Source organism: Styela clava, chromosome 5, assembly GCF_964204865.1.
Source record: "Styela clava chromosome 5, kaStyClav1.hap1.2, whole genome shotgun sequence".
NCBI lineage: Eukaryota > Metazoa > Chordata > Ascidiacea > Stolidobranchia > Styelidae > Styela > Styela clava.
The window spans coordinates 10,495,708-10,514,916 of NC_135254.1; the positions used below are offsets into that span (position 1 = coordinate 10,495,708).

The 19,209-nt window shown below is 33.6% G+C and overlaps 3 protein-coding genes across 5 annotated transcripts; 1 reads left to right on the plus strand and 2 right to left on the minus strand.

Annotated features, from left to right (window-relative positions):
• Positions 1 to 1,866: 1,866 nt before the first annotated feature.
• LOC120344515 (uncharacterized) lies at positions 1,867 to 4,691 on the minus strand. The gene is made up of 2 exons (XM_039413778.2): positions 4,532 to 4,691; positions 1,867 to 3,645 (listed from the first exon to the last, which is right to left on the minus strand). The coding sequence occupies exons 1-2, from the start codon at positions 4,576 to 4,578 to the stop codon at positions 3,108 to 3,110; spliced, it is 585 nt and encodes a 194-aa protein (XP_039269712.1). The 5' UTR covers positions 4,579 to 4,691; the 3' UTR covers positions 1,867 to 3,107.
• Positions 4,692 to 9,479: 4,788 nt separating this feature from the next.
• LOC144422895 (aromatic-L-amino-acid decarboxylase-like) lies at positions 9,480 to 14,753 on the plus strand. 3 transcript variants are annotated; one of them, XM_078112859.1, is made up of 11 exons: positions 9,480 to 9,685; positions 9,956 to 10,164; positions 10,488 to 10,608; positions 10,702 to 10,860; positions 11,498 to 11,616; positions 11,693 to 11,759; positions 12,154 to 12,248; positions 12,651 to 12,718; positions 13,032 to 13,122; positions 13,254 to 13,472; positions 13,597 to 14,753. In XM_078112859.1, the coding sequence occupies exons 1-11, from the start codon at positions 9,517 to 9,519 to the stop codon at positions 13,807 to 13,809; spliced, it is 1,530 nt and encodes a 509-aa protein (XP_077968985.1). In that variant the 5' UTR covers positions 9,480 to 9,516; the 3' UTR covers positions 13,810 to 14,753. The 3 variants fall into 3 exon arrangements, with proteins under 3 accessions (XP_077968985.1, XP_077968987.1, XP_077968986.1); XM_078112861.1 differs by lacking the exon at positions 13,254 to 13,472; XM_078112860.1 differs by lacking the exon at positions 10,702 to 10,860.
• Positions 14,754 to 15,526: 773 nt separating this feature from the next.
• LOC144422730 (snaclec bitiscetin subunit alpha-like) lies at positions 15,527 to 18,683 on the minus strand. The gene is made up of 6 exons (XM_078112480.1): positions 18,607 to 18,683; positions 18,359 to 18,532; positions 17,942 to 18,178; positions 16,419 to 16,546; positions 15,812 to 16,007; positions 15,527 to 15,633 (listed from the first exon to the last, which is right to left on the minus strand). Exons 1-4 carry the CDS (start codon positions 18,668 to 18,670, stop codon positions 16,518 to 16,520), a joined length of 504 nt encoding a protein of 167 aa, XP_077968606.1. The 5' UTR covers positions 18,671 to 18,683; the 3' UTR covers positions 15,527 to 15,633; positions 15,812 to 16,007; positions 16,419 to 16,517.
• Between the last annotated feature and the right edge of the window lie 526 nt (positions 18,684 to 19,209).

Below are 19,209 nucleotides of genomic sequence, written 5' to 3' on the forward strand. Positions count from 1 at the left end.
AATTGCTCTCGCTTATACTTATCGGGGAAGTTCTGTGGCGTGGTTATCAAATGAAAAAAAAAACATGGGAGTATTTTTTTCTACTTCTCTACTACTATCAAACCTTGACATTTTGTGAAAACTTTTTTCCATGCAACCTTTTTTTAAAACATCCCCAACAACCACAAATAATTCTGTTATTAAACTTCCGAAACAAACACATAAAATCATCAACAGTTGCATATCACCAAGTAGATATTGCTGAATTTATCTTTATTTTACCATTTTTCATGTAATTCTTTTTGGTAAACCTGTTATCTATCGTAAATACAGCACATTTGACAATGTTGTAGTGTGACTTTTTTGGCCTCATATTTTTGATATTTGTAGTTAGAGTTCTTGGGGCTCTGTCAAGCAAAGTTACATACAAAATATTGGTTGTAAATTGCAAAACACGATCATGTTGTTGGAATAACTTGGCATTTTACAACCCGTATATCATTCATTGTTGCGAATATTAATAAAATCATAAAATTTAAAAATCCGTTTTCGTGAAACTTTTGTTGTAGCCGAATTCCAGAGACAGCATGACAACAGGCAAGAGAAGGACGGTCGCCTCTTTTAGTTTATGACAGGGTTTCCTAAAAGGGGACCCCGTCCTCCTTGGAGGACGCTGATCGGTATCTGGGAGCACGAACAAACAGATGGAAATGTGAATATATATTAACAATGTATTTTTATAGAAGAAAAGAAGCAAAAGTGTTGAGAGTCTTTGGTAGTTTGAAAAGCATTGGCATGGAACATAAGAATGAACTACATTCTTTCCCAGGGATATACTATAAAATGTAGCAATTTTCTCATTCTTGTTCTCGTGATATCATTATCTTTCACTGCGTCGTCGTGATCATCCCGCTGCATAACAATTCTCGCTAACAAATAATTGACTGTTCTCCACCGGGTATATATCCACTTGAACCACTGGCGACTGCATTAGCAGGCTTGTATTGTTAATTGCGACAAAAACGGGTATTTTGAAATAGTACTCTTTATTTTACGCGTATGTTTCGACAGTATTTCCATATACTGTATATGGGTCGCGACCCAAAGCTGGGCTCAACAAATACCTAGAAGTTATTTATTTTATTTCCTAGTAAATTTGGGGCTTGCGTAGTTTGTGCACCAAGATTGCGCACAACCTGAACATAGTATTGTAACAGAGTATGGTTCAGGTTGTGCGTCATTATGATGCACAGGTTTGACGAAAAGCACTAATACAAATATCGAGCCGTAAAAAAAATTGCTCAAGGCTGCAAACTCCACACCCATGTAGAAATGATGTGCAATGACCCCAAGATGAATAATCACAAATAAAAAAAAACTTTATGTCTGAAATCAAACTTGGGCCAAAAAGGTCCCCTTATCTGCCGGACTTATAGTGCTTTGGACACTATTTCATAAATGCCAATACTTCAGAAGTTACTCATATATTGTTCCATGGCGGGGCATCAGATCAGATCAGTCTGGTTGATATTTGGATTTGAGCGCTCCGGAAGTATTTATACCAAGATGACGCACAACCTGAACACATACTATGTTTAGACTGTGCGCCATCTTGGTACGAATACTTCGGGAGCATCTGGATTTGTTGATTTTGAATGATCAAAAATCGGATCTCAATTTAGGTCGCAGAGGATATGTTACCGGTATGTTGCTGATCATTTGACTGTTGTGTCAACATATTTTAGCATTGTTCTCTTGCTTGTAGGCGTGATCCCAAACCACTGAAACCGGAAATAATTTCTACACCACACCAAAACAGAGTATCTAATCTCTGAGAATCGTTCGTGTGAAAAGGTTCTTCATCGTTTCAATATAACTACAATGTAGGCGGATGTAAAAAAAAACAGCTTTATTAGGTCATTTATAATAATGAGTATGTCTCCATCTACAATATCTGTAACACGACCTGTAATATCTTCTTCAAAACGTACAGTCTGTATGAACTTGACTACTCCTAATTCATAAAAAAGTCGTTGTTTCAATTTCAGGCTGATGAAAAAGCGGAAATGATTATTGAATATTCTATTTCTAAGAACTGGAAACATAATTATTCAAAACAGATACAAAATTAAATGATAAGTAGTGAAATATGATATGAAGACATCGTGACATGTAAATAAAGAAAATACACTTCTATAAGTTTCGCAATATTTAAAATGCAATAATAAAATTGTAAAAAATGCAATACAAATTTTATATAAATGATCTGGACAAGGAGGTTTGTCTAAACAGGAATGCAGCATATGAATCAATAACTTTAAAATATGGATTATATATTATACTATTACACACTATTAACTCAAAATGGAAAACTTGAATTTTTTGATCAATCTCTTGAAACGTTGGTGCAATCGCTTGCAATATCGCAAGGAATCGCACTTTCTAGAATTTCCGATATGTATACATGCGAGTGAACAGGTATATATATGTTCGGCATCTCTAGTTCTTCATGCAACATCGGCGCCCCCATGTATATTCCGTTTCGGCTCTTCTAGAAAACTCGACATTTTGATGGAATACTATACAACCTACCATTTCTAGCAAAAAAGTCCATGTAATTAATTGACACCATGTGAAATGAGCTGGCGACTGTTTGTTCTATTTTCTCCACTTTATTGTTATTCATATATTGTTAGTATTGTTTCAAATTGTCATGTATATATACATTCAAGCCACAGAAGGCAGAATGATGTGAAGCTCTTGTTGACGATTTCATGGTGTCTCACTGCATTCATTGTTCTAGGTAAGTTGATTCGATGATTATTCACTTTCTTCAGTAGGAAAGGTATGTCATATCGTCAGAGGAAGTTCACTGTTGTTATTAATTAATAAAATGATGTCTACGCAACTTGTAGAGGGAGAAACGGCAATAATGAATTACTTCATAGCTTTTTCGATCAATGCGGAATTTACCTTCCGTATCGTAACTTTTCGTTTGTTATGTACTGTAGCTGTACAGTCCGATAACAGTGGAGATTCAGGCGAAAAAAACGTATCGTATAAATAGACGAACCTTCAAACAGACTGGCGTGAAAAATTTTATTCATAACATATTCGGTAAAATATTATCATTTTTTGTCGACGGCACTTTCGTATGAAGGAGGAGAAAATGCAGGCTGTGCTGGATAAGGAGTTGAATACTGAGTTTGTGACGGATCTGTTCCTGGCATGATGGGATAAGGAGGAGGTGCGCCACCGGAAGCGTTGTTCGTATAAGCTTGGGTTGGATACGGCGCAGTCGTTTGCAAAGTAGGTCCCATGCCATATTGTGTTGGCTGTCCTCCCCAGTATCCTGTTTGTGGCGAAGTGGGGTTCGTCGTGCCTTGCTGAAATACGACTGGAGGGTGGTTGATATGAGCCATACCTGCCGGCGGAGGGGCGATTGGTACAGAAAAATTTTGAGCTGGGGGATTTTTTGCTAATACGTGCCTTCTGTATGCCATAATAAAGCACATTATAGACCATACGAGGATTACAGCTCCCGGTCCAATAATTGAAAAACTGAAAAAAATACTTCCAGCCACGATTAGTCCGATTCCGACGAAAAAAACTGTTATACCCATCACAAGGAAACAGATCGACTGCTGACGAAGTTTTTCCTGAGTCCTGAAATTAACAAAATAAATTGCAGATTATACATCATAGCCTCCCACTTGGGGTCTATAAGATATGTCTATATGATTTGCATTTGTAGTTAAAGTTTAGGGACTGATTCTAACGAGTGAATTAAATCTCGAACAGGCCAGTTTAGCCAACGCTGTTTCGGCTTATCCAAACACTGGCAAAGGAAACAAAGCGCTCTGTACGGTCTCGGTTGGTTTATTCATAAATGGCTGTACGATATATGTTAGACTGTGAACGATTTTCTTTCTAAACAATGTTTTGTAAAGAATCGTGTATACTTACGAGGTTCGAGTCTCTATTCAAACAGTATTTACTATCGTAAATGCCACAATAGTTTATCAATGTACATATAGAACACGTAGACTAAGATGTAAAGGATGTTATGGGAGTGCCGTCGCCCATGCTCACAATGCAAATTAGAAACAAATTAATATTATAAAAACTCTATAGATTCATTTCCATGTTTATATCATGGTTCTTCAAGTTTATTTACGTTCAATTTAATAACGTTTAACCGGATTTAATCCTCAGAATGCAAACTCTATCGACCCACCTGTATTATTTTACTAAAACTGGAAATACAAAGCAAAAAATCAAACAAAAAAACATATAATTAAATAAAGTCGATTGGCATCATTCTTAGAATAAATTATTTCAAACTCAATATGGGAACGCCCCAAATATGTCAGCCACATTTACAAAGTTATGTAATAATAATATAACCTTGTATACGTGATCCATATTTTATCATTCAATGTAACATTGTCACTATGTGTTTAAAAGTAATGTTCAAATTTAACACAGATTTCAAAATAAATCTGGAGATAAAAGTTGATATGATATAAGATCAGAAAGAAATTCCACTTACGGTACGCCTGGAAGCATTCTTGGTTGAACGACAGTTGTCGACTGCATGGTTATGTTTTCTAGACACTTACACAAATATGTTGCGCTTATATATATTATATCTGAATAGAACAATATAGGAATCTATTAGCATCTATCTCCACTCAAATACAAACTGCTCACATGCCGGAAACGTAGTCAAGCAGAAATTAAACCAAAAAGAAAGAATATGAGCGAGGAGGTCATTTATAAACTCAGTATTTCTTTGATAGTTTTGGGCGGGCTCACTTTTGTAGGTAAAACACCATTCCGACGACAAATAACAGAACAAAAGTGACTAAAATGATTCTATTGATTCAAATAACTTGATCGATTATTTATCTTAAATTTTTATATATTTTTGGAAAAATGAACTTGGTTCTCATAGGATTCAAAAAAAAGATAAAGATAAAAGAGTAATACCCTTCCAGTAACCTCCTCCGTCTTTGGATACGGAACACTTAATATCGATTGATTTAGGAGTTACGGAGAAAAGCGATCATTTCACGACGACAATAAGCAACCCATAAAAAATTCAACAGAACGATAAATATTTACACTTCGTTTCTTATAAACTGAAATTACAATCAGACACAAACAGCGCATTCACGATTTACGATTATGATTTAGTCTCCGCTTATGAACATTGGAATTCAAATATTTTCAGCATTTAATGGCGTTCTACTTGCGCACACAACATAATGTTTCAATAAGTCAGTACTTTCACTATATTGCACAATGGTCGGGTGACGAAATGTTGTAAATGTCTTGCTTTAAAGACTTTCCATTCGATTTGCCTTCAAACGTCACAATCGAAATATGGTGGTAACGATAACAACTATACTTTACGTATAACTTCAATGGCAAACTCCATTAAAAGTCGGAACCATATTTTTAAACGTATAGGAGCCAGAATTCGATCGAAACTGGAAAAGAATAAGACAATACAAAGGTTTTCACATCCAAATTTTGTGGCCGTGGAATCAATTACGTTATCAACTTGGATTCGAATGTCGAATTTTTGTTATCTGGAAGTCAGCTCAATAAAAATTCCCTAAACTTTACCGACTTGGTTCTTCTATATTAGCTTCGTTATTTTGATTTATAATGTACGGGCGAATATAGCATGGATCTATCATAAAATTACATTCCGATAAAATACAAAAATAGAAACAAAAACTGACGGTAATAATGAAGTTTAATATGTTTGGTGGCATATTAAGCAGCAGAAGTGTCAAATTAAGTAAGAAGTATTTTCAGCGTTCTATTGGAAGAAGATTAAAAAAGCACCTTAATCCCAAGGAATGAATACCTTTGTATTAATACCTAAGAACAGCCTAACCAGATACAGGAAGTGAATAAAAAGGTTGCGTGATATAATGATAATCATATACGTATGCATGCGCAATATATTTAATGACTCGTTGTTACAGTAATTACAAATCATCAGTCATTTTAAATAACAATTCTGTTAATATTGTAACGAACTGTGACAAATTGAACGGATCACTTTCGCGTTATAAAGGGACTACACAACACAGACTAATCAGGAAATGTGAATGGAAAATAATAAGAGCTCTCTTATTACATGCGAATGTTTTTGTTTTTAAACTCGATTAATAATTCGTCACGTGATGAGACTAACGAATCCCAGTCGCATTTTGTGATGTCCCACTTCAGTGTTGCGAACAAATTCTACTCAAGCTGCGGTATTTACTATCAAAATGGCGCGGTTTTGTTCGGTATAACGCAATTAACGTAACCATTGTACGGCGGTAGGGATAAAAGAAATCCTCTCAAACAAATTTTATCTCCCCGGAGAAACGAACCTGCAAGCCTCGTGCAGTCAGCCATTTACCCACGCAACAGCAAATCGCCTTATACAATAAAACGATGAATAATTAAAAAGATTAACAGCACTCGAAACCGCGCCAGTGATATATGTCTTAGGTTTAGGATACGGTTTGAATTTCAAATTCATTGCGTATTTAGGAATATATATTAATTAAAAGAAGTGATGTTAATCAATGAAATAGTAAAAGTCATTCCGCGTGACAAAATGATCTGAAGAGAAAGGTTGCCAAGTAAAAAGTAATTTTTATCCTAATTTCAAATATTGAGATACATATATAAATACTCAAATACTCGGTCAAACTCAGATCACTCAGGAGTTTCATCTCGAAACACACAAACCCAACGTCAGCAGCGATAACCATGATACATTAGCAACTTAGCTGTTATATATATCGAGAAAGATTAACTGATAATCACGCAGTTTATTAAATCAGAACAAATACCAATACCAAAACTGTGTAAAATATCGCCCATAAAACTATCTGACTTCTAAGCACGCTGAACAAAACTCACAACGAGCTCGTCCTAATTCTCCTGATATTGTCGAGTGGAACTATGTACACAAATGAATGAAACCAATATTGATTACAATTCAATAGCTAGACTAAAAGCTTCGTCATTCCTACGTCATTCACGTGATTTGTGATCAGAAAACAACTGATCCTTTACCAAAAACGAATGGGTGAGGGGGAATTTCCAATCACTCTAGGCTGATTTTAAAACTTTGATTCTATTCTTCACACCACCGCCTAAAGCTGTAAAATATTTTCCGTGAATTTTTGCGCGAGCTTACCGTAGGAACAACGTAAAACTATACAAACGGTAGGTAACGCATCAATGATTCACGATGCCCGATAGCCCGATAGCCCGATAGCATAAAATATTTCGAGCATGCGCAGAGCTTAAGATCAACTTTATATTTCTGGCGGCATTTCATTAAGTTGACGTATTAACCATGGCGTCTTGAATGAGTAATTTTCGTAACTTCGTCGGATTAAGAACGATAAAACGTGATATAAATCGATATACGTATTTCCATCCATTTTGTATTTGTATTTTCCAAGTGCAAAACTCAACTTAAAAAATTATATCATATATATATATATATCAAGAAGGAGCACATACATAAGATAAGTTTACGAATTTGGGAGCTACACTTCCATTTTCAGTAATGAAAATAAACCCTGAAACCAACCCAAAAAGTATGTATTCTACTATGATGCTGTGGTATCATGTTTCCATATTTATGCTGTTTCAACAATATATAATAATTTTTTTTATATTCTTTGTAAAATTTCCCGAATACTATAAACTCATCTCCAACTTCAATTTTGTAATGTGGCCGTGCTGTGAACATTCATCTTGCTAAAAAAATGTTTCAGCACAGTAAAACAACTACATTTCAAAAAAGCCTCAATACTCAAGATATTACTTGTCATGAGTTCAAAAATACATAGTACAAGGCCTATGCAGGAATTAATACTTGCTTCTGATTACGTCTCGGTAAAAAATATTTTAACCAAAGAGCATCAACCCTGAATTAGTGGATTCTAAAATATTTGACACAATCAACGTAACAAACTATATAAAATATAGCGAAACTAGTTTTGGGGATATAATTTCAGTAATTTGTAATTTTCTATTAGAGAAAAGTTTGGAAATGAGAAACATATTCTAAATTTCAGTGATTTGGTTTTATGAACAAGTGTTTACTAGAGATCAACATTTCTGCGTTTTTATATTTGTAAAAATGGTGGAGAAAATTTCATTTTCCAAAGTAAATATCATAGAAGTAGATGGATTCCTCAGTTCATCGGATCTCCTCCAAAGGCATGTGCTTAGCTATTAGGCAAATTGTAAGAATGATTTTAGATTCAGTTATATATTCGAAGTGTGAGCTCCCAAATAATGTGAAGAATATTGGAAACTTGTTTTCGTTAATGTCAAATGTCATTGCCTCGATTGACTGTTCCTTTCGAGGAAAATAGGCTTTTTCCCCCAGTTCTAAGTGTCTAGCAAATTTGTGGGGATATTAAAAGTATAAACAACAAAGTCATTATGTTTAAATTACGTGGAATTTATATGCATTTGAACGTCTGGGATTCGCTATTCGAGGTTCTCGACAGTCACATAGAATCACATTTATACAATCAATCGTTCGTTAGTGACATACAATCGATAGAAATTTTCAAAATGCTCAAATAGCGTGCATGCAAGTGATTGAGAGTTGTGATTTATATTATCAAATATTTATTTATTCTAGGTGAAACGTGTTTATTGAATATTGATTTCAACATCATATTGATTCATATAACAATCGTAATCATATTATAAAACGTTATGGATATACCTGTTCAGTACCATAGACTCTTTGATCATTTTCTGAAAGTTTTAGACTGATTCAGGTAAAGCAAGGTGATATAGTTATAAGGAAATGGCATTTACTTGACTACGGTATTATATTATGAGCGAAAGGATAATTATTGCTTATTGGATCACAAAGCATGTTTGTTTAAGTGTCGTTTGCAGTGACAAAATGTTGAGTATAAACACTGAAAATAAGGCAACATCCATTTTAATACTACTCGCTCTTCTAAGCGACCATTTGCAGACTTTCAGATAAAGCAAATGAATGAAGCCTCTTGTGAAGCAAATTAATGTCCCCAAGGCATCAAAAAGTAGCCAATACATTGCGATTTTCTCATAAATATTTTCGAGTTTTACGAAGTGATTGGTAATGCAGGACATCATTCACAATTCTTAGTAGCCGCTAGGCAGAATGACGGCAATATCAGCACAATATTCTAATTTAAAAATTATAAAAAAGTTAGATGTTTTGATGAACAATGGGCAAAGGTTTTTAGTATAATTTTAGTTGCTTATATAACTGAGGCAGCATTAAGGATAATAGATAAATATCAGTTGGTAACAAAGTTGGAATTTTGATAAAACAAAATACATCGACTTAACATGATGACAAACAGTTGTAAGTAAACATAATATTGACATCTAATTGATTTTTTGAGCAAAATTCAATTACCACATGGAAAGTATTTTTGAACTTATGCAATGTGTTTTAAATTCTAATTTGATTAGAGCACTTTAGTTTATAAAATGCCATTCTCAAACGAAGGAGATCGAGTAGGACATGATGAAATAAAAACAAGTAGAATGGGAATGTCTGAAGATGATTTTCGAAATGCAGCTAACGAAATGTCTGAATATATCATCAGTTATTACAAAAGTCTGAATGGGAGACAAGCCATACCATCAGTTACTCCTGGTAAATATTTCTTAAATGTAAAAGCGTGATATGGAATACATATGTGGGGTTCTACGGTTCAAGGTTCACAGGAAAATAGTTTTAATGGTTCGGATACTTAAATATATAATGAAAATGCTTATTGATTAGTTCGAAACATAGAAGACTTTCATAATCATATGTCAAAGGTCCTCTTTGAGTAATGAGTAGCATACTCAGTACGTAGAAAAAAGCTCGATTTCTCAGTTATTTAACAGAATACATCAAACAAATTTCACAACATTTTTACAGGATTTTTAACCGATCTGCTACCCAAAGATCCACCAAACCGGCCCGAAAACTGGGAGAAAATATTCGTTGATCTTGAAAAAGTTGTTATGAAGGGAATGACTCACTGGCAATCTTCAAACTTTTTTGCGTACTTTCCTACCGGAACTAGTTATCCCTCGATTCTTGCAGATATGCTCTCGAATGCTGTATCAAGCGTTGACTTAAGCTGGGTATAAACCTTCAATAACAAGTTAATTTAGCAACAATATGAACTAAATTTCTATAAAATATTCTGTGTTTTACTATTTCGTTTTAACTCAGGAACAAAAATGGGCGCTCCTGAAGTATTCGTACCAAGATGACGCACAACCTGAACACTGACCTGGTTAACATACTATGTTCAGGTTGTGCGCCATCTTGGTACAGATGCTTCGGAAGCACCCAAAAATGTACCTTTACCTTTAAAACGAAGAGTTATATATTATACTGAAGTGAATCAGTATTCGCAAATCCTTTTTCCATTTGTTTGAAAAAAAATTTGATATGCTTCCAGGCATCGTCTCCCATAAGTACGGAAATGGAGGCTACAGTCCTGGGTTGGTTAGGGCAAGCAATCGGATTACCAGATTGTTTTATACATTCAAAAGTCGGACCTGGATACGGAGTGATTCAAGGTCGGTAAAATGTTTTAAATATTTCAAGGAGTCCTACGAACTGAGATGATTGAAAATATTTCTCAATGATAATTTTTATTATTCTATATCCAGGTTCTGCAAGCGAGGCAACACTTATGACGTTGCTAGCAGCAAGATCTAAAACGCTGTCGCTATTGAGTAACAAATATCCAGAAAAATCGCAATACGAATTATTGTCAAAGTTGGTTGCTTACTCCTCCAAATATAGTCATTCATCGGTAGAAAGGGCATGTACGATTTTGTGATTTTAAATAATTTACTGAAAATCGTAATTCACTGACTCATGAGAGCTTGTATGTCAAGATACTCAACATAAACGATTACTATTGCATTCAAAATTACTGTAAAATCTATTCTGCGTCATTTACATTAGTTTTATACTTGCTAGTTAAATGAAACAAATTAAGTACATTTTTTAAATATCCTTTTTTTTCTGGATTAAAATGCCTTTCGCACTAAAGCTAGAATCTTATTAGGCCGATTTCTTATATTCTCAAATAAGCCAACGATTCCTTAATGTGCATATGAAGAAGGATAGTCCAGGTTTTCACATAAAAATTTTAGAAGCGATTTATTTATACAAAACTAATATTTATAAATGTAACATTTGAACAAATAACAATTATTGAATAGAATAATAAATATTCACTATATTTTGCACACAACCATCAAACGATCATGGTTAGTCGAAAGAATATATATGAGAAAGATATGTAATACATTAATGTTACGCCGCAGATAGAAATAAGGCGAATTCGAGTGATATGACTGATTGTGCAACTTACAACAACGTTTATCTCGAATATCTCGCGAGGCAAATCATATCTGGATTATAGTGCCAAATTGGTTACGAATTGACTATTTTCAGGTCTAATGGGAATGGTACAATTGCACAAATTGCCTGTGGATGAAAATATATCAGTGACTAAGAAAATTTTGGAAGAAGCAATAAAAATAGATATGGAGAATGGAAAAATTCCTTTTTACGTGAGATTTGTTCCAACATCCGGCAACAACAAAAAATTACAAAAATCCCAATTTTACATAACTCTTGTCTATGCAGGTTTGTGCAACATTGGGAACCACGTCATGCGTTTCATTTGATGACGTAAGTGGGATCGGAGAAGTTTGTGAGTGTTAAACCTGTTGATTCAATTTTTATTTATTGTGAATTAGGTCGGGAAGAACTCTAGCGAGTGAGTCTAGCACAGTGTACTCTGGTGGTTAGCACACAGGATGGATTTGTCATAGGCTAAGCAGACTTAAAGCTCGAAATCTATAGGAACTTCCGACATACAATTTTAAACTATCTGTCATACTTGCTTACATTAAAGTTATATTTTTCTCCTATCGTTTCTGATATCTTCGTTTCTAACTTACATTGCAGGTCGCAATAATATACTCATGAAGTCAAGTACCAAATCGGCAATTATAACAGCCCGATTTATGATAGTTATGTATGTATGTTACAGCAGTTATTATATTAAACTATACATCTCTCATCGAATATGTCCTCTTTTATAGGCGCGGAAAATGATATATGGCTTCATGTGGACGCTGCTTATGCCGGATGTAGTTTCGTGTGTCAGGAATTCCGTCATCATATGAAAGGAATAGAGGTCGGTCTCGTGATTTCATTCCTCCTCCAGTTTATTTCCATGTTTTCATATTTAGGAGCTTCAGTACGTTAGATACGCAGAACGTCGATGTGAAAATAATATGAATGAACATACGTTCAATGACTTAATGTTTATACATTTCCATCAACTATTGTGGCGCAACCAGGCTAGTTACTATATAACTTCTGTAACTTTTTCATCTCCCAATATAGATTATACTTTATTCAAAAATTGGATACGACAGCGTTTACTATGTATGTAAAGAATATCTTCTATTTTAATAAAATTGATTGCATTCAATACTGAACAAAACTTTGTTTTTTGATTTTGAACTCAATTAGCATGCCCCCCAACTCCCCTACCCGATTATGAACGCAACTTAAAACTTTGATTTTATTGCAGATGGCAAGTTCTTTCAATTGCAGTCCGCATAAGTGGTTGATGGTTAACACTGATTGTTCGGTTCTCTGGTAAACAAGCATTTTTTTACTGTCACATTAAGCACTGGTAAACAGCCAATAAAAAACATACTAATTGCAGAGATTATATAGAATACGGAAACCAATAATTTGAAACTGTAGGGTATTCTAAGCAAACTATCGCATTCAAAAGCTTGGGACCTGCTTCTTTTTTCGCATTCATTATTCAAATTTTGTTACAGAAAAAAAATAAAAAATAATATTTTTCACGGTCACGAGACTTAATTCAATCACACATTGTCGAACTATTTTTCAGTATTGGTGTTTTATTAATTAAACTAGTGTAATCTCTCTTGCGCGCCAGGGTGAAAAACAATAAAGATTTGCTTGAAGCTTTTAAAATGCAGCCTGAATATGCGAGACATCCTGAAGATGACATAACTATCGACCACAGGGTTAGTATTGTTAGTAACTACATTTTTTATTAAGAATTAGTCTTACATCCTGATCATGCTTTCATGTGTGTGAGTGCGGTAGTTTGGTAGTGCGGTATGTTTTATCTGTAACATAATTTATATAATTTCAGCACATGCGGGTCGCATTTGGTTGTCGATTTCGTTCTTTAAAACTTTGGTTCGTATTTCGACTGATTGGTGTCGACGGTTTAAAACAAAAAATAAGAGATGACGTCAAGATGGCAAAATTGTTTGAAACATACGTCAAGAAAGACAAAAGATTTGAAGTTGTTTTTCCAGTACATTTATCTCTTGTGTGCATTCGCTTGGCAGTTTCAGAGGATTCGAAGGTAACAATACAATATATACTTTTGGAAATTGGTAGATTCAGCTCTAGTTAAAGCTGTTATAAAATATTGATATAATTTTTTGAGTTTCATTGTCGACTATTCATGCCAACTTTATTCTTCCAAGGTAAATAAAGGTATCAATGTTGAACTTCTGAAAAGGATCAATCAAGCAAAAGAGATTTATTTAGTTCCCAGTGAAGTTGAAGACGTTTATTTCCTCAGGATATCTGTTGGCACTGTAGCTTGTGATGAAAATGCCATAAAGAATTGCTGGAATGTTATACAAAAGCATGCAGATTTGATATTTAGGAATTCATTAGAAAATGGTTCGATGTAGCCTTAAAACAGAATTATTACGTTATGTTTTATTAAGCAAGAAACTTGTTGATTCAAGGGCGAGAATGCTATTTAAAAAGATTTGGTTTTACGTCACAACTCAAAAATACCGCCATCGATGTTATGCTACGGTTCACATCATCAGAAGGCGTTTACTAAGATTTTATTTGATTCGTGTTTACTTTTAAAATATCTAGGACAGGTCATATTTAAACAGATGCATTCAATTTGAAATATTAATTTGTGATTTATGCTTACAAACATTATTATATTGAATATATAAACTTTTAGTCATAGTTCTGTACAAAACAATAACATTAATTAAACATACAAGTAGTATGTTCTGCATTTAGTAACATTTTGAAGTTATGTGGTCGTAATTTCTATTATTCTTGTGTGAATTTATCACTTGAAAAAGTGAAGCTTATAAATTACTTGATAGTGTTGATAAAAAAATTCAGGAAATTTCGTTTTTACTGATAACATGCATATTCTCATTCAAATTTGTGTTTAATCTAATACTTGAAAAGTCTTTATCAAGAATGAAATCAATCGAAGCGAGTAAAATAAAAGCTTATTATATTTTCTGCTCATCTTTTATTCAAAGTATTGACATGCAAGGCAAATAGGTGAGTGTGAACTCATCACTTAGTCCTATAGCATTATATAATAAGACGATTTTACCAAGCTTCAAATTATTAAATAGCGAATATTGAAAGAAGAATGTCAGTGGCACATACAAACAAAGAAGAAACAAACTTTACAAGAAATGTGTTTCTATTTCAGAAGCAAACAAGGGATGCATGTTATTATGCCTAGATCATGTTATACGAGTTATACAAATCCAGATCCATTTTCGGCATATTTAACAAAACGCATCAGCAGATGACGTCACTACACTTGAGTTGCCTTTATAATGAAAGATACAATTTTTACATCTCCTAATCTCACGAAAATTAAACGTTCATAATTTGAACAACAGGAAAAACATGAACCAATATGCAATGTTATTTTTGTTTCAATAAATATCAGCTAACACAAGGACAGAAGTTCAAGAACAAGTAGTAATAGCTAAAGTTACAATGTGTGTATGCGTTTCGGAAAGTATAACAAGATTCAAAACTAAACAGGAGTGGCAATGAATGATCGCCATTTAAAATCAACATATCAAGCATCATAATCATTTTCAGGCATTGAATTGATGTACGGATGTTCTTTTGTTGTGGTATCAATCATTTCTTTGTATTGAAGATCTCCGTCTTTTATTTTCTCATAATTATGCGGGATTTCATAATTTCCTTCTTTCTCTTCTCTTAACTCATAATTTCCGGAGTTCAGTTGTGATGTTTGAATTTCATTGATTTTTTCATAAGAACTCGGGACATCATTAACAACGTTATTCATCTCTGAAAGACGTTGTGGTTGAGTTGCGATTTTTTCAGAAATTCCCCTTGTAAACAACAATAAGTTAGAAATAATTCACAAGTAGGATTTGAATAGGAAACAATGGATTTATTTTCGGAATTGCTTCTACCATAGAGGAGTTAGACAAAACAATCGACGAAAATTTTAGAGCCTAGTACCGCAGACATTGTTCCAGACATTGAGATTGGGTATACAGCTGTATAAAGATTCACACCTTACTGATTCAATTAAGAGTGAATACTCCAAATTTTCGGAAAATATACATATTTTGTTGTAGTATCAAACATTTCTCACCTCATTATTTTGTATCTACAAATCAGCAAACCGATTCCAAATAAAATGGTTGCAAGAATCAATGTGACTATGGATGAGACGATTGCAACCAATAAATTGTTGTGGTCTGCAATATAATATATAGTACGAATCATAAACCTTAAACAATTTATCAGAAATTTACAACTCAACAGTACTGAAGACAAGTTGAACATGAGTTGTAAAAATCACAAGGTCAGTGAGCATATTGTACCACAAGATAGTAGTAATATATAATCTATATAATCTTATATATATAATCTTACCACAAGAAGTCATTGTAGCAGTAGTGATTGCACTAGTGGGAAAGAGAATGTTTATCTCCGTAGATTTTGTGTTATTTGCATTGGCAGACAATGTGGAAGTATGTGTCATGTCATTGAGAGTTGTAAATTTATGATGGTGTAAATTTATGACGGTGGACGTTGTATTACAGGCAGTGTCTCTTGAACAATTGGTCGTCTGAAGAAGGTAATTGAGTTTGGCAATTTTTCGATACCATTTATGTACAATATATTTATATTTCCAACATTTATTTAAATCCGAAGTTTAATGGTTTAACGTTCTTCAAAAAGTTAAACAAATTCAAAAATGCTCACAAAAATATTAATTCACACGCTTATGAAAAATAACGAAAGTGAATAATTTAGATTTTAGATGAATCAAAACTTTTTAGGAGAATTTGTCTATAGCCAGGTCGGGCGCCCTGAATAAGAACTACTACATACTTACGTTTACGACTGCGGTTATACGCTATAAAATAGTAAAAACTATTCAAACAACATAGAATGATGATCCTTTTTCTTTTGAGCCCTTTAGAAAATTAGAAATTATCAACTTTCTACAAAAAATGGCATTTTTTTTGTTTCTTACCTCAAAATTAGAACCAATGCAAATATTGGGCCCCGTTCTTCCCGAGTCAATGCATGTTCGATTCCGTACTTTCATCATTGAGCTGCAGTTACATATACTTCACGATGACCAGGTTTCCCAGTATCTTCCTACATAGTGTAAAGATAATCTTAATTCAGAATTACCGCGCGCATACTCTTTTCATCGATGTTGTTAATGATGCATACTCAAACTATATCATATTCTAATTTTTCTGCTCATTTAAATTGTTGTTTTTTTACAGTCAATCAATAGTTTATTTATCACCAAAATGAACAGACACTTGAATCAAACAAAAACTAGGAAAAAAACATGAGACATCGATGAAATGAAACACGCCATATCGGTGAGTAAAATAATTTACGAATTATTAACGTATTCTTCTAATACTTGAGATAAAGTAAATATGAAGTGATGACGTGACATGTCAAACTGCTATATTTATTCAAAATAGCTTCAATGTAATCAAGGATTTGTTCAAAGGAAATTGTTTTAAAACGAGTTTTTTTGCCTGTTTCGATTAGAATGACTGTATTTTTTTACGTAGTAAATAGGTTTAAACATAAATAGGAAAAATTGCCAATTGCTTCTTATTCGTATACAAATATACAAATATCGATGACTTGCTTATACACGCCTTCTCAAGCTGTAGTGCAATACGTCCGCAAACATGGTCGGCGGAGAAAGACGTAAACGATAAGCCATTACGTGAACCTCTGTGTCGACGAGAAGTCCAACATTCTTGCACATTGTCACATCACTCATGAGGCCAGGGGCGAATATACCATTGGGCAAGGTAGGCTAAAGCCTTGAGGCCTCTAACCTCGTGGGCCTTAACAATCAATTTTGAACTTATATTAATTTAAAATCGTTTTTGATTTGTTAAGGCTTGTTCCAGGATAATGTCACTTTAAAACTTTAAAACTAGTTATCATATTTGTTATTCAGGTTATTTTTTTCAAATATTTACCGAATAAAAGATTGAAAAGTTAAAATATGGCCGAATAAATGAATTTGTAATAATACATAAATTTGAAATCCCTATCATGGCGTTATATCCCATCGATGACAGTGAAACTTGAAGCAAACACTATAATAATCATTTATGTACTAATAATTATTCAAGAGTAGTTAGTTTTGAACGGAATATTTATGATAGAATTCAGCTGTTCGGTTTTGAGCATTTTTTTTTTATCAGAAACTGAAATTTCTGCTGTCAGTAAATTTATAATATTGTGCGATCGCTGAAATGCCAAGTGCTACTGAAATCATACAGTATTTTGTTGGTGCAATAAGCAACAGCGAATACCTGTTGATGCGATACTTTAAATTATTTAAATTAATGTTTTAAAGTTTATATAAACTATCGAGCAGTAAACATTTGCATGATTAAAATGAACTAAATTAAAGTTAATGGCATTAAAATACATAAATAGTTATTTGTATAAAGAAAAAAGGACATAATCTACAAATTAAGTAGACTTATTACAATAAAAGTTTGTTACCTATTAATCGTTGACAGACAAATCCAGTCGGTGCATTCGCAGCGCATTTGACGTCATACCACGGTAGATTTGCATAATACGTGTGAAACCACCCCATAGCAACACAAGGTTCAGATTTATCAACATGAGGTTCTCCCAAGTTCCAGTTATCGTAGGTTAGTTCTGAATTGTCCTTCCATTTGAAGGTATTGCTCGTGCCAACCTCCTTTAATCCTATATAAAATCCATAGGGTTGTCCTGTAGACAATAAAATGCCTTAGAGAAAAAAAAAGTTTTGTCGTGTGTAATATCTATTGTATGTAAACATGATTGGTTGGGACTGTTGGACATTATTGTAAACATGTACAAATATATGAACACTGACGATTCAAGAATAAAAACAAAAATTCGGGGGAAAACGTAAAATGTCCTATATACCTGAAGTAGCTGAGACTTGATTTTGAATAAACGTTTGAATCTCGCTCGTTTTTATCATTGCCATCTCACCATCATTGTTTTTACAGAATTTTTCACCATCAACATATGATTTTATATCATCTTTTCCAGATACGTAGTATTGGTAACTTCCAAATGCATTCCACTCACCTCTATCTGGTCGCAAAAATAAAGGGTTCAGGAATAAGCACATAATTTGAAAGACGTGAGGATATATAGTATATGCCAACCTGCGCTAACGACGGCAACCATCCAAGCAAATATTCCAACGAATATCAAAAGATTCTCCTTCATTTCCGCGCTAATATCTAACTTTCTTAGCCCATAACATTCTAATTTGAATCCAAAAATTGAAATAAAACAAGGTTGATATATACCAGATAGGGAAAACTAACGAGTAACGACATAAACTTTCCATGACAATACTAAAACATCAAAAGCTATGATTCGATTAGATAACACTACTACATATCTCCAAAGCAAATAATACACAATACATAATACTTTATGCAATACTTAGGAATGAATGATTTGATTGCCAACAATAGCATTAAGTATAATTATTCGAAAACCTTCGATAATATTTTTAAGTACACTGCAACTAAGAATCATATTTCAAGCCGCATATTTCAAGCCGCATTATCAGAAGAGTAATGCAGATAAGACCCTAATTCGACTTGCCGGGATGAAATCATAAGCAATATGATCTGACAGTTCTTACCTTACAATAACTAAGTCTAATATGAGTAATGAAGTTAATAAAGGTAATATTTTTATAGAATACAGAATGAAACTTCCTATTACGAGTAGGATGTTTCAATAACCTTTTAGTC

What these genes read in the sequence shown, in the direction of transcription:
- LOC120344515 (XM_039413778.2), bottom strand. Translation starts at nt 4,578, where the DNA reads ATGCAGTCGACAACTGTCGTTCAACCAAGAATGCTTCCAGGCGTACC. An exon ending in AGAATGCTTCCAGGCGTACC is followed by an intron (nt 3,646 to 4,531) that starts GTAAGTGGAATT and finishes TGTTAATTTCAG; the next exon opens with GACTCAGGAAAAACTTCGTC.
- LOC144422895 (XM_078112859.1), top strand. Translation starts at nt 9,517, where the DNA reads ATGCCATTCTCAAACGAAGGAGATCGAGTAGGACATGATGAAATAAAA. An exon ending in ATCATATGAAAGGAATAGAG is followed by an intron (nt 12,249 to 12,650) that starts GTCGGTCTCGTG and finishes ATTTTATTGCAG; the next exon opens with ATGGCAAGTTCTTTCAATTG. An exon ending in ACTGATTGTTCGGTTCTCTG is followed by an intron (nt 12,719 to 13,031) that starts GTAAACAAGCAT and finishes CTTGCGCGCCAG; the next exon opens with GGTGAAAAACAATAAAGATT.
- LOC144422730 (XM_078112480.1), bottom strand. Translation starts at nt 18,670, where the DNA reads ATGAAGGAGAATCTTTTGATATTCGTTGGAATATTTGCTTGGATGGTT. An exon ending in GGTTGCCGTCGTTAGCGCAG is followed by an intron (nt 18,533 to 18,606) that starts GTTGGCATATAC and finishes TTTTGCGACCAG; the next exon opens with ATAGAGGTGAGTGGAATGCA. An exon ending in TGTCTGTCAACGATTAATAG is followed by an intron (nt 16,547 to 17,941) that starts GTAACAAACTTT and finishes TACACTATGTAG; the next exon opens with GAAGATACTGGGAAACCTGG.